Raw genomic sequence first — 21,340 nt, 5'->3', positions numbered from 1 at the left:
CTGGATATAGAAATTAAAAGGGTTCTATTAACCCTGGCCCACTCAGATAAATATATTATCTCATCCAGCAATTTCCTAATCTGGGACAGGAATAGAAAAGAGGGTAAAGGGTTATTGAATCAACTAGCTCCTAGCAGCTTCTCAGCCGTGCTTTAGCTGGGGCTTTTCATGTGCAATCATTAGCAAGTGCTGACATTTTAGCTCCTTGCTGTGGAAAAAAAAAGCTTCACCTACTGATTTCTACAGAGTAAACTGTCATTAAAAGGCCCAGGAGTAGGTAGGCAGGAATGGCAGAGAGAACAATGGTGCCCAAGGGCAAAGGTACACTTAAAGATCTGAATTTGGGAATGAGTGATCCTGAAGGTAGCTAATGTTTCAGCTGCAGGCCAAATACCACATCAGAATGCATGTGAAAGTTGACTTGCTAAGCCTCCAGCCCCTGTTTTCTTTACATGCCCCACATATACAGAGGGCCTTCCTAGTAGTAGGAACACCTCCCTTCCAAGATCCTTCTGGCACCAACCTTAGCTCAGTTTTAGCACCAGGTTAAGACTTGGCAGTTTTCTCAGGCATTTTCCAGCTGTTACCTCCACTGTGTAATAAAATTAAACAGCCACTCTGTGTTCTAAGATTCTTATTTTTTATCTGCTTTTTGTTTTATTAACAGAATTATTGCTTTAAATGTATTCTTGTACACCACCCTGAGATCAGTTCGACGTAGGATAGGTTATTAAATATTTTTATGAATAAATATACATAACACCACATGTCCAACTGAGCCATTTAACATCTATCGATATCTGTTGGGAATAGAGCCCAAAGTGGGTCTTGAACTGGCCACCATGCCAGGATTTAGTCTGTGCACAACTGCCCAGTTTTCTGGCCAAAGAGAGTGGGGCAAAGGGAAGAAGCTGCATGGACATCACCCACACCAGGCAAGGAAACTTCCTTGCGCTAACAGGCCAGAGTGGATGGGATGTGTCTCAAGCCTCTCCAGCACATGACTTGTACAATTTATTTATTTTTCAGTTGCTTACTCCTCCTTAAAGGAAGGCTGCTCTCCATCAGCAAGGCTAAACCCACCTGCTTCCATTGTGCAAGGATGGGAGCATCTTGCCACAGGTGGCTTACCCCTGCACAGCAGTAGGGAAAACTCTACAGTATAGATGTTGTATGCCCATATAGAGCATCTACCCAAATTCACATGAATAACTTGTTTGGCTTTGATGCAACGAAAGCAGCTTGACCATTACAGAATACCAACATCTTTACCATGGCATGGGGATGTCCCCAAAGCATACTGAAAGGGGGTAGCTTTCAGAAGAGTATGCATTTCCCATGCAAATGCAGAAAGAACAATTTGGCGACAAAAGAGGTAGCCTTAGACTGAAAACAGCTATCATGTTATGCAGCAAATATGGGACTCCAAATGCTCTGTTTGCAGCACAATGTGAATGCAGTGGTAGCATACGCAGGGGAGAAGGTGTATACATGTGTTATGGCTTGTGGCTTCACCACGCCCTGCAACCTCTGCCCCCAGGCTCCTTTCCTTCCCAGCTAGGCTCTTTTTCCAGCTAAGAGTCTAAGTAGGGGGAAGAGTCCTTGGGGAGGGAACCTGGCAGAGAGAGGGGCAAGCAGCCCCTCCTACCTGCTGTTTCTCTCTTACTAATGGCTACATCCTTCCAAAATTCTTATTAAAAGAATCCCAAGTTGGCCGTATCAGCATCTAATTGTTGCCTTGGGGCAAATCTGGGCATGCCAGAATCGATACCAGGATCAGAGGGTTGGCTCCTTTCCGAATGTCCACACCAGCTTCACAATTGGAATGAATGTTGTTTTCTGCAATCAAGCCTCCCGCACCAAGACGCAGAAATATCCCTGAGGTCTTGCAATGGTGAATGTCATTCTTCAGCATGATGACCTAAAGGGGAAAAGGAAACCCAAATGTATTTATAGAAAAGGATACAGGAAGTCCTTGCAACAAGCATAAATCCCGAAAACAGGAGCCAACATTTGTCAGACTAAGCTGGTGAAATGGCATGATGGTGGGACTGAGCTATGATGCAAGAAGTCCCCAGTTTGATTCTTGCCTCTGCCATGAATTCATTTGGTGGCCTTAGAGAAGCTGTTACTCTTTCAGGGTCAGATCCACATCTGCAATATGACAATAATACTTGCCTATTCTACGAGGCTGTTGTAAGGATTAGAAAAAGTTCAGGCATGCAAGGTGCTATGACCATTCAGGAGCACATCAACAGATGTGCCTTCATCATCATCATCATCATCATCATCATCATCATCAGGAATACAATAGAACCTTAGAGAACGGAACAATCAGGGAAAGCAAACCCCTGTAGCACTATTCAAACATTTTAATCCCTCATGCAATGAAGGGGAACAGCACACTAGCTCATTTGCCCCCTATATTACTCTGGCTACAGCAGTATTTCCCAGACTTCTCATAGCTGAGGCACATCATTTTCTGAATTAAAATGGAAGCACACTTCACTCTCACCTCTAAAACTGTTTACTTTTACAGCACGAAGAATTAAAATAATTATCTGCTTCCAGGGGAGCCCCTCCTGATATCTCTGCATGAATCATTGTTCCGATATGCTTCTTGACTAAAAGGAAGCAAATCAAAAGCAGTGACCCATGCAGAGATAATGGAGATGGGCTTCTCTAGGGGCAAGTAATCATTCACTGGGAGTGAGACTAGATCATTCCATACTTGTCCTCAAAAACACCTATCCCCTGTGTCTCTGCATCATGAATCTAAGTTTGTCTCCTTCCCATCAAGAGACATGCTCAGAACAGGAACAAACTCAGAACATTGACTCAGGCAGAGACACAGAAGGGATAGGTTCCTCCAAGGGCAGATTGCTGTACATTGAAGAATCCAACCACTCCCAAAATACAGAGACTACAGAACTGCCACCCTTGTGCGTCAGCCAATGATGTGGGTTTTCCAGAAAATTTTAAATTGTAAAATTTTCTAGAAAGTTATGGAATAGACTTGTGGGATAATGGACTCTAGGAGAAATGCATGTTATGAACAGATCTTGATAGTCATACTTTCCCCAACATTTGTGTCCCCAGATGTTGCTGGACTACAACTCCCATCAGCCCCAGCCAGCATGGCCAATGGTCAGGAATTATGGGAACTGTAGTCCAGCAACATATAGGAACCCAAAGGCTGGGAGAGGCTGAATTAATAGAGCATGTTCCATGGAAAAATAAAGCACTTGAAAATATTCCAGAAAATTTTCCACTCCACATCACTGGCTTCACAACAGTGACTCGGTATAAAACTTGCAGGTGGCGATCTTCTGCCAGGCAGGTAATGCATAGTGCATTGGGAATGATCAAATGAACCAACAGCATTCGACACGGAGAAAAGGCTGAAATGCTCCCCACTCCTTTCTGGTGAAAGTTGAGTGGAAGGAAGCAAGATGAGAGCAGTAAATCATGCAGAGACACAGCAGGCAGCCTCCCCTGTGTTGAGCTCAAAGTATACTAACAGCTCCATTGCACACTGATCACACAGTTTGGAAGTTACTGGTCTATAGAGCAAGAGGACGCTGAAAGCAAACCTACCACCTAGAACTATAATTTACGCCAACTAGCAAATTGAAAAACGGAGATGCTTTCAATCCCAGCATTATTTATTTGAGCAAATAAGTGGTTCAAATATTCATGCATACCGCGGTGCATAATTCCTTTCCAGTCAAATAAACCTTTAAACCCATGTCTGACAAGCGTAAAGAAACAAATCGACAGAGTGCAATATCCTCGCCTTGGTGAGCGCTGCATATCAAAGATTATAATTAAATTACAACTCCTTTATTTGCACATTTGAAAAGGTGGCTCACCCCCAATCCTTTAATTAAAATGCAGGAACAGAGGAAGAAGATGGCTGTGTTCCTCTCCTTATTAGTCACTCACCGCTGACCTGGCATGGGGGGTCAAGCTCCGATTAGAATACTAAGCTCGGGTATCCAACGTATTAGCAGAAAATACTGTGGTTATCCCCAGAATGGTTAATAGGATGACAGATGTTTACTGCTATCTTAACCTTTGACCAGGATGGATCCACTTTGGGAGCTTGCAGAGGCTGGCTTTCCAGCACTCACAATTGAATCATACAGCCATGGCCAGTGGTGGAGTCATACGGACGTCTAGGTCAGTCTTGTAAGCAAGCGCACAAACATTACTAGCCTTCAAAAAAATTATTTTGTTTATTTATTTATTTATAAGCATATCTGCATACCGCTATTTTATTTCAAAAAACATCAAAGCGGTTTACAACGAATAAAAACTGTACAGTAAAAACCATTAAAAGATACAGTAAAAACAAAGGTCAACCATTTCAAAAAGACATCTTCTTAATTGCCTACGTAAGTCTGACAGAACAGAAAAGTTTTCAGCAGGTGTTCAAAAATTAAAAGAGAAGGCACCTGCTGAATCTCTGTTGGCAGAGCTGGGCTGACGACACCGCAGGCTCGGTTTTGTGTCGCTGTTAAATGAGCCTCACCAACTCGGGAGATGACCAAGGCTGCTCCTACAGAGGATCTCAGTGATCGAGCTGGGATATAAGGGTTTAGGCAGCCTCTAAGATACCCTGGACTTAAGTTGTTCACGGCTTTGTAAATTAATACACGGACCTTGGACCTGTCTCAGTAGTAGATGGACAGTCAATGCAGATGTTTCAACAGTGGTGTCACATGTCGTCGGCCATGTGCCCCCATCAGCAGTCTGGCTGCTGCATTTTGCACCAGCTGAGGCTTCCAAGCCAAGCCCAAGGGCAGCCCCACAAAGAGCACATTGCAGTAATCCAGCTTCAAGGTTATCAACACATGGACTGCAGTGGTCAGGCTATCCCTATCCAGGAATGGCCATAGCTGGCAAACCAGACAAAGCTGGTAAAAGGCACTCGTAGCCACAGACAATACTTGGCTCACTGGTGACAAAGATGAATCCAGGAGTACCCCAAAGCTACGAACCTGCTCCTTCAGGGGAAATGTGATCCCATCCAGAACAGGTAACTTGCCTATCTCCCGGACATGGGAACTACTTACCCAAAGAGCCCCTGTCTACCCAAAGAGCCCCTGTCTTCCCAAGACTCAAGCAGTTTATTGGCTCTCATCCAGTCCACTACAGCATTCAGACATCAATCCAGAGTGTTCACAGCTTCTCCTGATTAGGATGTTATGGAGAAATAGAGCTGCATGTCATCAGCATATTAACAACACCTTGCTCCAAAATTCCTAATGACTGATCCCAACAGTTTCATATAGATGTTAAATAGCCATGGGGAGAGAACAGCACCCTGAGGAACCCCGTAGCGCATGTGCCAGGGTGCTGGACTCAGCTCTGAAGGTAAGAGGGGAACCACTGTAATACAGTGCCTCCAGTACCCATCCCACTGAGTCGGTCCAGGAGGATACCATGATCAATGGTATCAAAGGCTGCTGAGAGGTAGAGTGGAAGTAACACGGTTGCACGCCCCCTGTCTCTCTCACAATAAAAGTCATCCATCAGGACAATCAAGGCCAATTCTGTTCTGAAACCAGGTCTGAATCCAGGTTGTGATGGATCTAGATAATCAGTCTCATCCAGGAATGCCTGCAGTTGCTCCACAACCGCCTTCTCCACCACCTTTGCCAAGAAAGGGGTGTTGGCGACTGGTCTATAGTTGTTACACTCCATTGGATCCAGTGTGGGCTTGTTAAGAAGTAGATGCAGCACTGCCTCTTTAAGGGCAATGGGCATCACACCATAATGCAAAGATGCATTTACCACACCTATGACCCCTGCAGTCACCCCACTCCAGATAGCTTCAATAAACCAGGATGAACAAGAATCGAATGAACAGGTGGTTGGGCACATCACTGCAAGCATCTTGTCCACATCATCAGGCTGCATTAACTGGAATTGATCCCACAACCCTGGGTTCGAAATTGCATTGGATACCTCGGCTGGCGCTGCCACATTAGCAGCGTCTAAATCACTGCGGAGCCGAGTGACTTTATCCTCGAAGTGTTTAGCCAGCTGGTTACAGCTGGACACCGTGTGCCCCTGAGATGAATGTTAAGTAAATGCCAAGAGGCTGGCAATCTGCATTTCCATGCTGGCCACGGAGGAGGAGATGACCACAGAAATGCAGGCAACTACCTTTTAGCAGACTAGTAATAAATTAAATAAATAAAGAGCCTTCTCCCAAGTGGACTGGTGGAGGAAAGGTGGAGGGATCTGTCACCCCTTTGCCCATCTGATGCATTTCTGTGCTGCTTGCAGAGGAGTTTTTCCTTTTTCTGAAGCTAGCGTGGAAAACAAATGGGGTGGCAGAGCAGGGATGGAGCAGCCTATTCCTCCTCCACCTGCTCACTCACTCGCCTCCATGAAATTCTATCAACAACACTAGCAACAAAAAGCAACGCCCCTTTTGAGTTTTCATAAGCAATACGAAAAAAGTTTTTAAAAGTTTTCACTTTTGTCATGCCAACCCCACGCTTGCCAAGATTAAAGGCACAACAATATGCAAGAAAGCACAGGATTTTTGCCAGTCATGCACCGTTGTTGTCACGGGTTGCAATCTTCCTCTCGTTTCCCTCTCTTACTAGTTCTGTGATACCTGAGTCGCAGCTGGAATATTTAACTACATGTGACTTTAAACACATGCCTTTGCATCCAACACACAGTTTTTAAAAACCAATTGCATCCTCTGGCAAGTATGCACTGATATGGAGAATTTCCTCCCAATGCAGAATACCAACATCAGAGGAAAGATTTTCCTCAGGACCACAGCAGAAGAGGGAAGAGTTAAATTCCTCTCTCTCAGCTGAAGCTATCTGCACTGAAAAAAACATTCATGTCTACCATTTACATTGGTCCTAGGCCACCGGCCAAGGTATTTGGCCAAACTCACTTATTGAGCCTGGGGCACAGAGGCAGTTTCAAACGTCCATCTACTATCTCACCTTAGGCTTCTGGCTTCATCAACTTTGAATCATGTATCGGCTGGTCAGTTGCCATTTGGACAGATGGGAAGCCACATCTAAACAAAGGAGGACAAGGCTCCCGACTCTTTACAACACGATTCTTCAAACTTGGCCAAGAATGATGGGAGTTGTAGTCCAACAACATCTGGGGACCCAAGGTTGAAGAACAGTGCTTTATAAGTGATGCAGCAGAAGACATTTCAGAAGGGGTTGAAGTGTCTTCTCTTGAATTACTTTGAATCTTTCCATGATTCCAGATTCTACATAATAGTTGAAGGTGGATGAGTCTTGTGTATTAAAGGTAGATGAGCCCTGTGCATTTTATAACTATGGCACCCCATGTCTTTATAGCTCCTACTGTGGACTTTTCTTTTTAAGTGTGCGCATGCATTTGAACACAAGGCAAACTCACTCTGAGCCTGCTTCAGCCTCTAGCAGAACACTTAATGCTTGGAAAACATGGAAAATAGCTTGGCAAGCATCTAAGGTGGGGTGGCCAATCAAACCAGGATTAAGGAAGGGTGCCAGGTTCACACGTTAACACCAAGCCATAGCTAAAACAAACCAAGTTTTGTAAGCCAAGAACAACCATGGCTTCAGATTGTGGTGTGCTGGCAGGAAAACCATAGCCAAATTGCTGGGCAGGGTTGACACACAGCACTAATCCATGGTGTAATAAACTATAGATTGATAAACCATGGTTTAGTGTTATGTGCGAACCAGGCCACTATCTTCCTTTACCACCTGCTCTTGCTGTCTAAGACATTTGCTTCTAGAAAGGGAAAAGGAAAGGGAACTTGGGTTGGCACCTTCTCCTTGTGGGCAGATGGCATATTTGATCCCATGGCCACAAGCTGCCAACCCCCTCAAACACTGCATTTTGGGCCACTTTCAGGTGGGTCTCAGTGCCACAGCTTGCCAAGGCCTCACTAGCTTGTCCTGCCTTCTACCATAGCCTTTTGGTTACACTAATGCCTATACCAGAAACTCCTTATATGCTGAATAAAAGTGGCCAGTGTTCTTAGCTTGAGGAAAGCTGAGCTATGGCGAAACACTGTGGCAAAAGAATTTAGCAATTTCTAGAGATGGATCAGATATCAGTAGAAAGGGGTGTCAGTAATTATCAGCTGACTTTGTCAAATTCTGTCTCCATCTGCCACCATTTTGTGCCTGGCGGGCCTCAGTTATTTTCAGCCTTCTGAAGTAGGCTTTGGGGGATAGAAAGAACCCTTGCCCTGAGCTAAAATCTGAGGAAACTCAGTTCTGATCCCTGTCAGAATGTCCTCAAGGGCTGGATACAAAAGGGGGGAGGGAAAAGAGAGGGCCTCCTGTATTTTTAAGAGTTGTGCCAAAGAAAGGATTTTTGCAGGTATCGCCTTTGACAAGCAGGGTGGCATAGTAGACAGCATGTTGGGAGCTGGACCAAAGAAATCCTAGATTCAAGTCTCAGCTCACTGCAGAAGTTCACTGGGTAGTCTTGGGGGTAAGTTACTATCTCTTGGCCTAACCTAACTCATTGGGCTATTGCAAGGGTAAAACAAGATGACTTGGACAAATTTATTATGCATTTCTTAGTTATATCCTGTCTCTGTTCCATCATGGATCCCAAGGCGGCATTCAGATGTACGCTGCTGGGAATTCTTTGGTGGAAAAAGAGGATACAAGTAAAATTCATCAAGAAAGAACCCTCCATTTGCACGACAAGTTGCACCCACTGACTTTCCCTCAGGGAAGACAGAACAAAGATTGAGGTCTAGTCTACTGGTAGACCACTGTTCAAATTCTGGTGACTTCCTGCTGGTTGCTGAGATTGTTGCAGTCTAGATTATGTGAACCGTGGTCTGTCTGAGCCAGTAAGGCCCCTGTGTTTTTGAACCAAGAGTGCACACTCAGTGTGATGCCATCGGTCCCTTTACATCACAGACTAGTTATGCCTTTGAAGTGCTAAAGAGATCGTGCTTTGCAACTTCAACAAACATTACTGGACTGTGAGGAGAAAAGGAAAGGCTGACCGCTCAAGTCAGCCCCCACCCCCACAGATGAACACAACTGTTTGAGCAGAAATGGGAGCTTTAGGCTCAGGTGCCAAGTGCAGCCGTCCAAGCGTCTGTCTGGCCCTTGGGACTCTCCCCAGGCTACACTCCTTCCCAAGCCACACCCTCCTTGAGTGTCTTTGCCTGGCTGGAACGTGTCCAACCGAGAATGCCTCTTGCTTCTCTGGATGGAGAACAGAGAGGGTGTGTGTGTGTGTATGTGTGTGTGTGTGTGTCAGTGTGTATGTAGAAACCAGCCTACTGAACAAAGGCAATACTCAGATTTCTTGGCCCACCTGCTTTTGCCTCAGGCCCCACCCACCCACCTACCCACCTGCATGCAGCTCCTGGAAGGTTGCCCTGAAGGGAACAGCCCTCGGGCTGAACAAGGTTCCCCACCCCTGTGCTAGAGGTAGTGCTAACCAGGGCTGTGGAGTCGGAAGCAATTTCGGGTGGAGTCGGTAGAAATGTACCGACTCCAAAATAAATTTTGATTGACAAATTTTTTAAAATATAAATTCAGAATGTCAAAGAAGCTTCCCATGAAGTCAGCTGTAGTTGAGCATTTCACCATAACTCAAGATGGAAAACATTTTATGTGTCAGTGTATGACACAGGACCCAGATGAAGACAAATGCTGTGATGCCAAGATCAGCGCATATTCGGGCAGCGATAAAAATGCTCCTATGAGAGCTTCCAATTTAAAAAGACATTTACAGCCCTTTCTAGGGCTGTGGAGTTGGAAGCAATTTTGGGTGGAGTCGGAGTTGGACAGTAGAAAAATAGAGGAGTCGGAGTCAAAGGTTTGGTGTACCAACTCCACAGCCCTGGTGCTATCCACTTGTGTGTCTAGTTGCCCAACAAATAGGAATCAGACTTATTTAAACAAAGCCTCAGTTTCAGGTCAAAGCCTGTATTTTAGAAGCCAAGAAACAAACTCCCCTCTGTTTCCTTCCCCCTTCCTCCTCTATGAAATGAGCAAGAAGCAAATTACTGGCTTGGAACGCCAGGCTGAACGCTCCTCAGAGAAATGCAGGTGTAATTGCAAAGCATTTCACCTGAGAACAGTAGCTGTGTACTGAATGGCACATAAACTCCCACTTAATGTTTCACTCATCAGCTCAGCTGAACGCTCCAAATGCCGTGGTCTTGCACTGAAAATGCCATCTCTCAGTTCGGCTTCTGCACTTTTTAACACTGCTGTTACCAAGAAACAAATACATTGACAAGTCTAAGAATGCTTGCCCCCTCCCCAACAATCTGCAGAGACTATTCCCCTAATTCCGATGCCTGTATACAGTAACAATTCCCAGAGAGGTAGTGTGTTAAGACTAGGGTTGCCAGGTTCTTGGCCTGAGACTGATCCTGTATCTTTAGGAGAAGAGAAGGTCAGCCAAGTGCTGGTGTTCTTGCAACTCTGTAATGGGAAAAACCACAAGGTGGAATTCTCCCTTCTCCCTCCACAACTTTTAAAGATACAGAAGACCTCTTGGTTGCCAGGCCCAGCCTCCAAGAGGTCTTCTGTATCTTTAAAAGTTGTGGAGGGGGGAGGCAGAATTCCACCTTGTGGTTTTTCCCATTACAGGGTTGCAAGAACACCTGCACTTGGCTGACCTTCTCTTCTCCTAAAGATACAGGATCAGTTTCAGGCCATGGACCTGGCAACCCTAGTTAAGACTGTTGCAGCAAGATCAACAGAGACTCTCATTGCACTCTAAGACTAACAATCTGTTACAGCTACAACTCCCACTGTTATCTGACCATTGACTATGTTGGCTTAGGCTGATGGGAGATGTACTTCAAAACAGCTGGTAGGCACTACATTAGCCACCTCTGGCATAAGCTAAATACTGTGGACTACAATCCACTCCATCAGAAACATGTATTATTCTTAATAGCTGAAGAAATTAACTTCAAGGAAGACTGCAGTGTGAAACTGCTGAATTACAATTCATCAAGAGATACAGCACTATCACTTGTGGGCTGAATCACAGCAACAGATTTTTACCACTCTGTGTGTGTGTTATGTGCCTTTAAATCGATTTCTACTTATGGTGACCCTATGAATCGGCGACCTCCAATAGCATCTGTTATAAAGCACCCTGTTCAGATCTTCTAAGTTCAGGTCTGTGGCTTCCTTTATGGAATCAATCCATCTTTTGTTTGGTCTTCCTCTCTTTCTAGTCCCTTCTGTTTTTCCCACCTATTGTCTTTTCTAGTGAATCTACATGTGTTAATTGGCTTACTGGTGCCAGGGTATTTGTGTTAATTACTGTTTTGTGCATTATTGCTGTTAATGATGCAGTTATCACTATCTCTGTACTTCCTGCATTTTATTTCCCATTAATCTCACTGTTTACAATGCCCCTTCCCCCCAAAAAACCCATGTGTATACCTGCAACTCAGGATAACACTTCATGCATCTGATGAAGTGGACAGGAGTCTACAAAAGCTTATGCCATAATAAATGTGGCATAAGATACTTTTGCTGTATGCATTAAGGCAAGGGTGGCTGACTCCCAGTCTCCCAAACAATTTTTTCTTTTTTCTTTTTCTTTTTAAAAAGCACCTCCCCAAGACCCCATCCATTTTGGCAGTGGCAAAAAGGAAAAAAATTAACTCGGTGACCGCCCAGCTCAGCACCCTGACAGGAATGCAAATTCCCCCCTTACCAGTCATCAGATTTCTCATTTGACGATTAGAAAGAGAGTAATAACCCCCCTTCTCAGCACAATTGCAAGGAGTGCTCTCTATGTGTGTTTGTGAGCATACCAGAGTGTGGGTGGCCACATCCACTGCTGGCATTCAACCCTCAGATGGTTGGCCAAGATTAATGCAGCCCTCAGGCCAAAAAGCAAAAGCTTAGCCACCCTGCAGCAAGGCATTTGTTGATCAAGACCTCTGCACTGTGTTGCTAAGTGTGCAGCATAGGCAATTAACATGGCCCATATACTTTTTTTTAACATAGCCCCTAGCTATTTTTCATCAGACCCACAATATACTTTGAATAATTAGGATCCTAAAATCTCATCTGCTCCCAAGGCAAACAGTCAAATAAGTTTTTAAAGCCTAGGAAAGGTTGCTAAGCAAGGAACATTAATGTGCTCAGCAGACTGTTGAAAAGACACACAGAGTTTTAAGACCTCTCCATACTGTAAATCTGATATGAATTGTAATGTAACATTCCCCAACCCCTTTCAAAACTATCTTGACTAGACCTGTGAATTGTTCTGAGTGGAATCGGCCACCAAGGAGGACTTCCACAGCTCTGCCGTTATCCCCAGATCCCATCACTTAGGTTTGATTTATAACAGCCTTCACAAATCCAGTGCCCTCCACATGTTTTGGACAGAGCTTAGAAAAGTTACTTTTTTGAACTGCATCTCCCATCAGCCCCAGCCAGCATGGCCACTGGATTGGGCTGATGGGATTTGTAGTTCAAAAAAAGTAACTTTTCCAAGCTCTGGTTTTGGACAACATCTAGAAGGCAGCAGATTGGCCAAGGCTGATTCAGACAAACACTCCTGAGTTCCACCATGGTGAAGACCACACAGCCAGGCTCTGGAAGGGATTTTAATTGCTAGCCATCTCCAAAAGGGGGTGAGGAGACACACTTTCATGAACTGATTTCACCATAAGAAAACTGAGGACAAAATTCCTCTTTCATGTTGATATTCTATTTCAAGGAAGATGGCTGGGTGAAATGAGCTCTTCAGCCAGGCCTTCACAACTAAATGCATCCCACCACCAGGAACTCAGCAAGCTTCCTGGTTTTGGTGCTGACAAAAATGAGTGGGTGAGTTTTATATATGCTTTTTCTGTTTCGGTGTTGTTTTTTTAAGCAAGTTTCTAACCCTTATGGTTATGATGATGCGTCTTCAGGTATACTGGCAATGCCTGGTGACATCAAACCAGAGGAGCTGCTTGGGCTTCAATACCTTCCGAGTCCTTGCCCCTCCCCACAATTAGCAAAAGTATGCAAAAATGATGAAATTGATGCAAATTATCTTAATTTGCATAACTTGCACAAGTTGCAGAAATCAATTAAACACAATAAATGTTTGTGCAAATTATCTTAATTTGCATAATTTATACAGGTTGCAGAATTCAGCTTTTGTAAAAATCAAATCAAATCCGTAATTATCAGCCTACTTGTTTTAAAAGTGTCTGGTCAGAGAGCTCCACTTGGCTCCTTCACTGCCCGTGTTTAGGTGAACGGTTAAGATTTTTCTGTTTAATCAGACTTTTGTGCCCTCCTAGTTATCTGGGCTGCTGTGAGCATTGTACTGCTCTCTATCAGTTGTTTACATTCCACAGCATTCTACTCTTGATGTCACTCTGGTCTCCTTAGGGAGGAAGAATGGGTATAACTGATTTTAAATAACTACATAGAAGGCTGACAAACATTCCCAACTATTTTTAGACACAAAGCTCAAAGCCATTAAGATATCAGCTTCAAAAACCAACAATCCAAAAACCGACTGAACACTACTGCAAACGTAGCCCAGGCATGCAAGATTCGCTCCTCGTCTTTTACGGCACCTTACTGTTTTGTATGGATCGCACAGCATAGGTCAAGTCCCGGAAGATGCTCCCTTCCACTCTAGCTTGCCCCTGTGAGCAAATAAAGACTCCACCCTTTCCGTCCCTGAAGAGGCACTTCTGAACAAGGCAGCCTTGCATGGCGTTGGCAAGAGATTGGGTGTCTTTGTCTTTTTGTAGCTCCTGCTGCAGAGTTTTTAGCTCATAGTCATTCTGAAGGGCCGTTAAACCATTGGTTTGTGGCCTGCCATGAATCACTTTGGCCAGCATGTGGCTCAGGCTATGGGCCTGATAAGGCAATTTGTATATCGACTCGTCATCCTCCTCGTTCTCACTGCTCATGCTCAGTTCGCTGTCGCTGGAATCTGTCTCCATGGTCACAGCCTCCTCCTTGTGGGCCATGGTAAGATTCCCAGCATTGTCACTCTCCTTCTCGCAGCCCTTCTTCGGCATCACTTGAGTTTGCAAAGCAGGAATCGTGTTACTCGGGTCTCCACCTACAATAATTTCACAGGTCCTTACACTCCTCATTAGCAGATGTCCCTGGCTTTCCAGCTTTGACATGCTACAAAGAGGTGGCTCTGCTGTCTGTAGTAAAACAGAGCGGGACTTGGCCAACATGGTCAAGTGCTTGCAGGCCCAGTTCCTGTCCACAGATGGGCAACCTTCCACCATCACGGAGGCATTTTCGCTCCCAACAAACTCACAGTTTTTCAGGAGAGAGATGGCCACACTGTGGAAATTGATGCTGGACTGGTTGAATGTGCAGAATTTAACTTGGCAGGTTCCCGGGGCGTGGATCTGCAGCTGACCATTCTCAAAGTTGCAGTTGTCAAACTGGACATGGCCCGAGGTTGTCTAAGGAGAAAGAAAAAAGCACATCAACCGATTTCACAGCAACAAAACATCACAAGAGATACCAAGATGATTTGTTTCCCAAAGGAACCCATGGGAGATCTCAACTTCTGATCAACATGGGATCTCCCATTTTGTTCTTGACCTTCAACATGTGTGGAGGGGAGCAGAAATATATTACTCCAAACCATGCCCCTAACCTACCCCAGGGTAGAATTCCTGGAGATGCATATTAATTGTGCACCAGGGCCAGCCCGTTATATTTTGGTGCCTGAAACAGATATAATTTCAGGAAGCTGTTGTTCCATTTGCTAGGGCTTGGAAAGGAGAGCCTCCAAATGGAATGTGCCACTTGGTTCAGATCTATCCATCTCCCACTATGCTATTGTTAACAGCACTCAACATTTGCTGCTTCATCTGAACAGTTCAGGGATACCCAATACGGGGCCTTCCAGATGCTCTTGGACTCCAAGTCCCATCAGCCCCAGCCAACATGGTCAGGGATGATGGGATCTGTAGTCCAACAACGTCAGGGGGGGGTTAGGTATAAGTTAGTTATACCTGGCACAGATCCTTGGCTTCTGAAATACATTCACACTCACCTTATATATGATGGGAGTGAACCAGGCTGGCATGAATACCAAATTGCATAACCTCATGGTTGGACAGTGCTGGTTAAAGCTCACCAGGAGGGCCACGTCACCAAGTTTGCCTCTCCCCATAATTTCCACTGGGGCCTTAAGGAAGATTTCACTCTGCTCTTCATACACTCCAGGCAGCAGTACAATTCTGTCATAAACACCTGCTGAAAGCAAGGCGCTCCGGAGATTGTCAAACTCGCAGCCGGGTCCGACAGAAAGGACGCGCCGGTCCTTTTTCCTCCTGAACAAGTAGAAGCAGTTGGAAGATTCAAGGTCTTGACTGTTCTTGGTCCAAGTTTTTGAAGCTAGATAATGCTGCTTGAAGGCTTCTCTCCACGACCAGGGCTCCACGTCAGGCTGGTTGGGCCAGTTTGGGTGCCGGCATTCGATACAGCCGAGGCACAGCTGCCTCCATCGGGTGTTGTCTAGGCTGAGGATGAGTTCATACCAAGCTCTGCACACCAAGCTGCAGCGACCCAGGTCAGGAAGGCGCAAGTAGGACAAGATCAGGCGCCACAACTCCAGCGGGAGGCCATTGATCTCCATAGTCACCTATCAATGCCAAGGCACAAAGACAAGGATTTTCAGCTGTGTTACTCTCTCAATATTTTTTGTAATTTTTTTTTTATTTCTATAAACACCAGATCCCAAAATTCAATCACCTTAACACATGTCCACCATATATAGGGGAAAGAACCCTTCTCTCAGCATCCCCTCCAGCATCGGGAGGAAATAGTTTTATTAATATACAACAGCTTCACGGGAGTAAGATACCATTTTTGCACTACTTTTAACATCAATTCTTTTGTAGCCACTGATACGGAATGGTATGGAAATCTGGTCTGCATATGTCCATATTGCTTCCTCTATCTCTATATTCTGCTGGGAGGAAGGGCGGGATATAAATCTAAGAAATAAATAAATATTCAATCGAATTTTCCACATTCTCCTCAAACTATTTGGTGAGCCCATATTCCTGTGCAAAAGAGGTGCATATCATTTATAATGGTTTTAATCTTTTCACTAATCGTAAGTCACTTTGGTTTCACTTTTATGAAGAAAAGCAACTAATAAATTTAATAAATAGAATTATCTGCCCTTAGAGGCTGCATCTCTGTATGAATCACTACTCTGAGTTCTTGTCTTTTGAATCTGGAAGGGATTCATATGGAGATACAGCATGAGCGCTCCTCTAAGGGCTGGCACCCTTCGCACACTTTTTTAACACTTTTCAGCTTTGAGTCCCTTTATCATGGTTTCCAGAAGCAGATAAAGAGGATTCAATTTCATTTCCCATTTGAAGCTGTACTATTTTCCCTGCTGCTCTGCTGTTTAGTTTGGAGGATGGTAGTGGTTGTTATTTTAGTGTTGATAACCATATATTTTTTTTTAAGTCTGTGACTTTAAGACATTTGATGTTACTGTTTTGTTCACCAGTTACCGCACATTGCTAACCAGATCTACTCAGAAGCAAGTCCTGTTGCCTTCAATGAAGCTACTCCCAGGTAAGTGGGATTAGGATTCCAGCCCAAAACTCCTTTAGGCTGCAAAATATATTTTGGCTAAATACGCTCAGGACTGTAATGTTAGGTATACCCTGAACTTCCTTTTGTATGTCTGATTGCACCTGCTTGTATGCAATTGACAACAAAATACGGTAACACTGCTTGGGAGGGAAAGAGAAAGAGGTCCACCGAAGCAAAGTTAAACTGATGTGCCCAGCGTGACTTCAACTGTAACTCAGAAGGGGGGAAGGGGGAAGCGTGCTTCTCTTCTATCAGAAGTGTGGGAAACATTGTCCTGTTTCTTGACAACCAGATTGGGTGTGCATGATTATTGTTGGGGGTAGAGGGTTGCTTTTCGTTTTAATCCACCCAGTTTTGAACCACACCAAGCATACATTTAGCACACAAATATTTGAAACCAAAGCAACATTTATATTAATAATAGGAAACCTGATGCCCTCCAGAGATAGCTAGACTGCAACTCCCATCATTCCCGGCCACTGACCATGCTGGCTATGGCCAGTATGAGTTGGAGTCCAACATCATCTGGAGGGCCATAGACTCCCAGTCCCAGATTTAAATGCTTGACTCTGGACTGAGGCCCGCTTCAGATTTTGACGCCCCCTTGGCAAGAGAGCTTCAGTAGACCAACAACAGGCAGCAGGGATGAGGTTTGCAAACAAAAAGGCCCAGAGTCCTCCGCATGAGCCACCTGGGCAAGCACGCCAATCCACAAGCCAAATTCTTTTTAAAAAACAAAACAAAAACACAGCATCTTCCAAATGTTTATGGTGTAACTAAAGGACAACCTCACAATTTTACAACAAAAACAACAATAACAGGATCTTATAGCATCTTAGAATCTAACAAATTTATTATGACATAAGCTTTCATGGACTTGGACCTGTCCCTTTTCCCCAATCACTTGGGCTGCCTACACAAAAACACACCTTTATATTCTCAGTTAATCCAGAAGAATTCCCTGGATCCATATCCATCACCACTGAAATAAGGTAGACCTCCCAATTCACCTCCAGATATGCATGATCAGTGTGTAAAAATAAAACCCACCCTTTTGTTGTCCTAACTGCAAGCACAACAAGATGGTTAATTGCAAGCCTAATTAAACCTAAGAGAAAAGCAAAAACCATGCAGTCGCCCAAGCCCAAAAGGGCTGAAGGGAAGTGTTTCACTAACGTAAGCTAAAACTTGTATTGACTTCCTTAACAGCACTTCATCATGATCTCTTTTGGTAATGCTTTTATTACAGGGGAACTACTGAATCTGGCATTCCCTTTGCCTGCCTGCAGTCCCCGAACCAATGAAAGGAGCAGCCAGACCTCTTCCAGCAATGGTAACCCCCCCAACATTTTAAGAGTGGATGGAAGATCAGTGGTAGAACAACTGATTTGTACACAGAAGGTCCCAAGTTCATCTCCAGGTAGGGTTGGGACAGACTCCTGCCTGAAACCTCAGTATAAGGCAGCTTCCTATGTTCCAAGGATACGCTTAAAAATTGCATTTCCATTACTTCCTGTGCTATTCATAATTGGCAGTCATTCAACAAGCCACTTAGAAATTCTGAATATTAAGTGGTATAAAATACCTCAAATAAAATAAAATAAAAAAGTGTTTTGTTAACCGTATTCTATATAAATTTGTACCACGGAAAGCCTTGTGCATTCAAAATTACCAATGCCATCCCCCAAAATATAGGAAGCCCCCCGTGTTTTCAGCATTGGGATTGATGCTCTGGACACAAAGAGCCATGCCAACAAGTCGAAAGCAATGAAGGGGGGGGGGAATCCCGCCTCCCTCCCACGCCTGAAATCAGAAGCACATCAGGACAACAGCCAAATCGCCTTCTGCACCCCAATCGTGTTTACTCGGAAGTCTCACTACGGCGCTTACTCCCAGACAAGTGTGCACAGAGTGAGAGAGATCGCGAACAAAACTATCACCCGCATATGCAGACATAAACGGCCAACCCCCTTCTTCTGACCATCTGCAAAGCTACGCCCCGTCAAACTCCCCACCCGGGTTTGCACGGTTGGGGAGCTGCCCCTCCCCCCCCCGAAAGAAAAACCTCTACGAGCTCCGACCCTTTTACCTTATGACGGCATCCCGGTTCCGTTTAAGAAAGCACCGCTCCGCCTGCGAAGAGTACGGCGGAGCCCGGAGAAGGAAACCACGCAGAGACTGGCGCCACTCCCTCCGTAACAGCGCGCACGGCCCTTCAGATCATAGAGATCTTCCAAGGGAAGGGAGGCGGAGGAAAAGAGAGAGGGAACATTTCCTTAGGATCTCTCTATCATTGCGATCACATGGTTTCTGGGGTCCGGGGAGGGAGGCAGACTGGTACAAAAAACGGGAGGGGGGGAATGGGTTTGTGAATATCCTTGCAGCCCAACCTAACCACGTTTACTTAAAAATCTGTCACAGGCACCTCAGGCTTCTGTTTCCAAGCTTGTAATCAGACCCCATCACAAGCGCACTTAAAAGCCTCATAAAACTCACTTCCATGTGGGCTAGAGATGCATCGGATCGGACTGTTGGACTCCAGGCTTGTGCATGCTTACTTGGAAGGGACTCCCACTCCGTTCAGTCGAGTTTCTGCTATTCCCAAGTAAGTGTGCGTATGGCTGTAGCCCTGGAACGATGGACATATCCCAAGGCTATCTCTTTTTTTAAATCTCCATATTCCCAAATGAATAACACATTTAATAAGTTGTGTTCCCGTTATTGGTACCATTAAAAATACACATGCAGAATCAGAGAAATGATGCAAATGGCAGTGTCTGTTAGTGAAAAATACCGATCTTCCAAGCAAATAACATTACTCCTGAGGGTACTTTTCTTTTTGGACATTTCAAACTAGTAATCCTGATTTGAAGAAGAGGAAGAAGAAGAAAGGGAAATAGGTATCCATGGGCTCTAGAAACAGCAGGAAGTACAACGTGGTCCTAAAACAAAAAAATAGATAGCACCATCTTCCTTAACTTGTCTCTTTATGGCCCTGAAGCTTGGACATTATACTGATGCCATCATAATCAGCGTGAAGGCTTCTGTCTTCACTGGTCAAGATCCATTTATACAATGGTGAGACAGGATTCCTAAAACAAAGATTGTGGGAAAGTGCTGATTCTCTGACTTCAAGGGCATGCTTATCAGGCTCAATTTCATTGGGTTAGATACATGAGTGTTCATGGGGGCCTTTTGTGTCCCTAAAAGGGCATGCTGTTTTATAGCCATCTGAGTAAAGGAACTAAAGTTCTATCCATTTTAGATACACAGACATTCTGAAGGCCAAGCCTATGATGGATACTGAACCTTAAGCCTGAGAGTTGGCTGAATTGGGCAGGTTTGGGAGGAGAGGTCTGGGCCATCAACACCTTAATCTGTGTTGCATTGGGCACCATCTCTAGCAGATGAAAGAACACAACATAACATTGGTAGCATGAACGTTGTCCCTCAGACTAATACCAATGTATGTATTTGTAATATATGCAAAGAGGTCTGCCAGTTTTAAGATTTAAATCTCATGGAAGAAGCCATCAACACTAAGGATCCTTGTACACGAAGGTGAATGTTGTACTGTGACTCCCATCATCCCTGACCATTGGCCATGCTGGCAGGGGCTGATGGGAGTTGCGAGTCCAACAACTTCTGGAAAGCCACAGGTTCCTCAGCCCTGCTGAACATCATTCTATTGTAGAAGCCAAGAAAGAGGGAGGATCCTCTGTTTTAAAAGCACCAACAATATATACAGCATTTGTAGCATAAGAATAAAAAGGCATGTCCTTGTCCCAAGATGCTTATAATTACCAGTGAAACTGCCTTATTCTGAACCAGGCTATTGATCCATCTGTAGCCCAGTGGTGCATGCTCTGACTGACCAAGGCTCTCAAGCAGATAGTTTCTCCTTGGGCCCATTTATTTAAAATATTTGTATCTTGCCTTTCAGTTCCTCACAGGCCCACTAAGGTGGTTTACAATCATAAATAAAAATACAACAAATAAAACAAAGAGCTGAAATCGGAGACAGTTAAAAACTTGCAGCAGCAGGGGTAAAAAACTCAAACCAAATGAAAATAAAAAAGGCATCACAGCCCACCAAAAAGCTATTAAAGCAGCTCTCCCCAACCTGGCATCCTCCAGATGTTTTGGACTACATATCTGGAGTCCTAAATATCTGGAGGGCACCAGGCTGGAGAAAGTTGCCTTAAAGAGTGAGTCAGTTAGGCCTCCCAAGAAAGGGAGTTCAACCGTCTGGCTGCCGCAACTGAGAAGGCCCATGGCCCAGCCTGCCAGATCTCTGTTGGCAGCAGGATATGAAGCAAGGATACGAAGAATGAAGATTTTATTTGAACTACACCCAAGGCTGGCCCAAAACATTTTGATGCCTGAGGCAAAGGGCAAGATGCCTCCCTCCCCTGTTCCATGTACAAAAAAAGCCAACAGGACTGGCAGCTGAATCTTGCTTCAATACTGGTAATGGGATATTGTTCTCTGCTGCACAGGGGGACAGCAGCTTCAGGGATAGGCTGCCTGGCACACACAACTCTGCTCTCCGCCATATCTCTCCACCACTCCCTGCTGCCTGGCATTTGCTACCTGTGGTGGGCATCTTATTGTCCTGTTTATAGGGCCACCATTGCCAGAGATGTTGAGGATCTGACCTGGAACCTTCCTCAACTGGTTTCTTTCTCTTCCAAAGCTAGTTTGATGGCTTTATAGTAGACATTTCTCCACTCAATGAAAGA

At 44.7% G+C, this 21,340-nt stretch overlaps 1 protein-coding gene across 3 annotated transcripts in view; it reads right to left on the bottom strand.

The window, feature by feature from the left end:
* FBXO10 (F-box protein 10) overlaps window positions 1-18,858 on the bottom strand; it is a 39,569-nt gene extending 20,711 nt beyond the window's left edge. The window contains exons 1-4 of one of the 3 annotated variants that reach the window (XM_061634531.1): window positions 18,688-18,858; window positions 15,034-15,624; window positions 13,577-14,434; window positions 1,772-1,921 (exon numbers count right to left, since the gene is read on the bottom strand). In XM_061634531.1, the coding sequence (XP_061490515.1) occupies window positions 1,772-1,921; window positions 13,577-14,434; window positions 15,034-15,618 (1,593 nt within the window). In that variant the 5' untranslated portion in view covers window positions 15,619-15,624; window positions 18,688-18,858. Of the gene's footprint in view, window positions 1-1,771; window positions 1,922-13,576; window positions 14,435-15,033; window positions 15,625-15,734; window positions 15,807-18,538; window positions 18,611-18,687 lie in introns of those variants that run through there. The other 2 variants (XM_061634525.1, XM_061634539.1) reach the window with 2 other exon arrangements.
* Between the last annotated feature and the right edge of the window lie 2,482 nt (window positions 18,859-21,340).

This window comes from Rhineura floridana, chromosome 1, assembly GCF_030035675.1.
Source record: "Rhineura floridana isolate rRhiFlo1 chromosome 1, rRhiFlo1.hap2, whole genome shotgun sequence".
NCBI classification, from domain to species: Eukaryota; Metazoa; Chordata; class Lepidosauria; order Squamata; family Rhineuridae; genus Rhineura; species Rhineura floridana.
The sequence above is the reverse complement of the archived record's forward strand: the minus strand, read 5'-3'. Positions and strand labels throughout refer to the sequence as shown.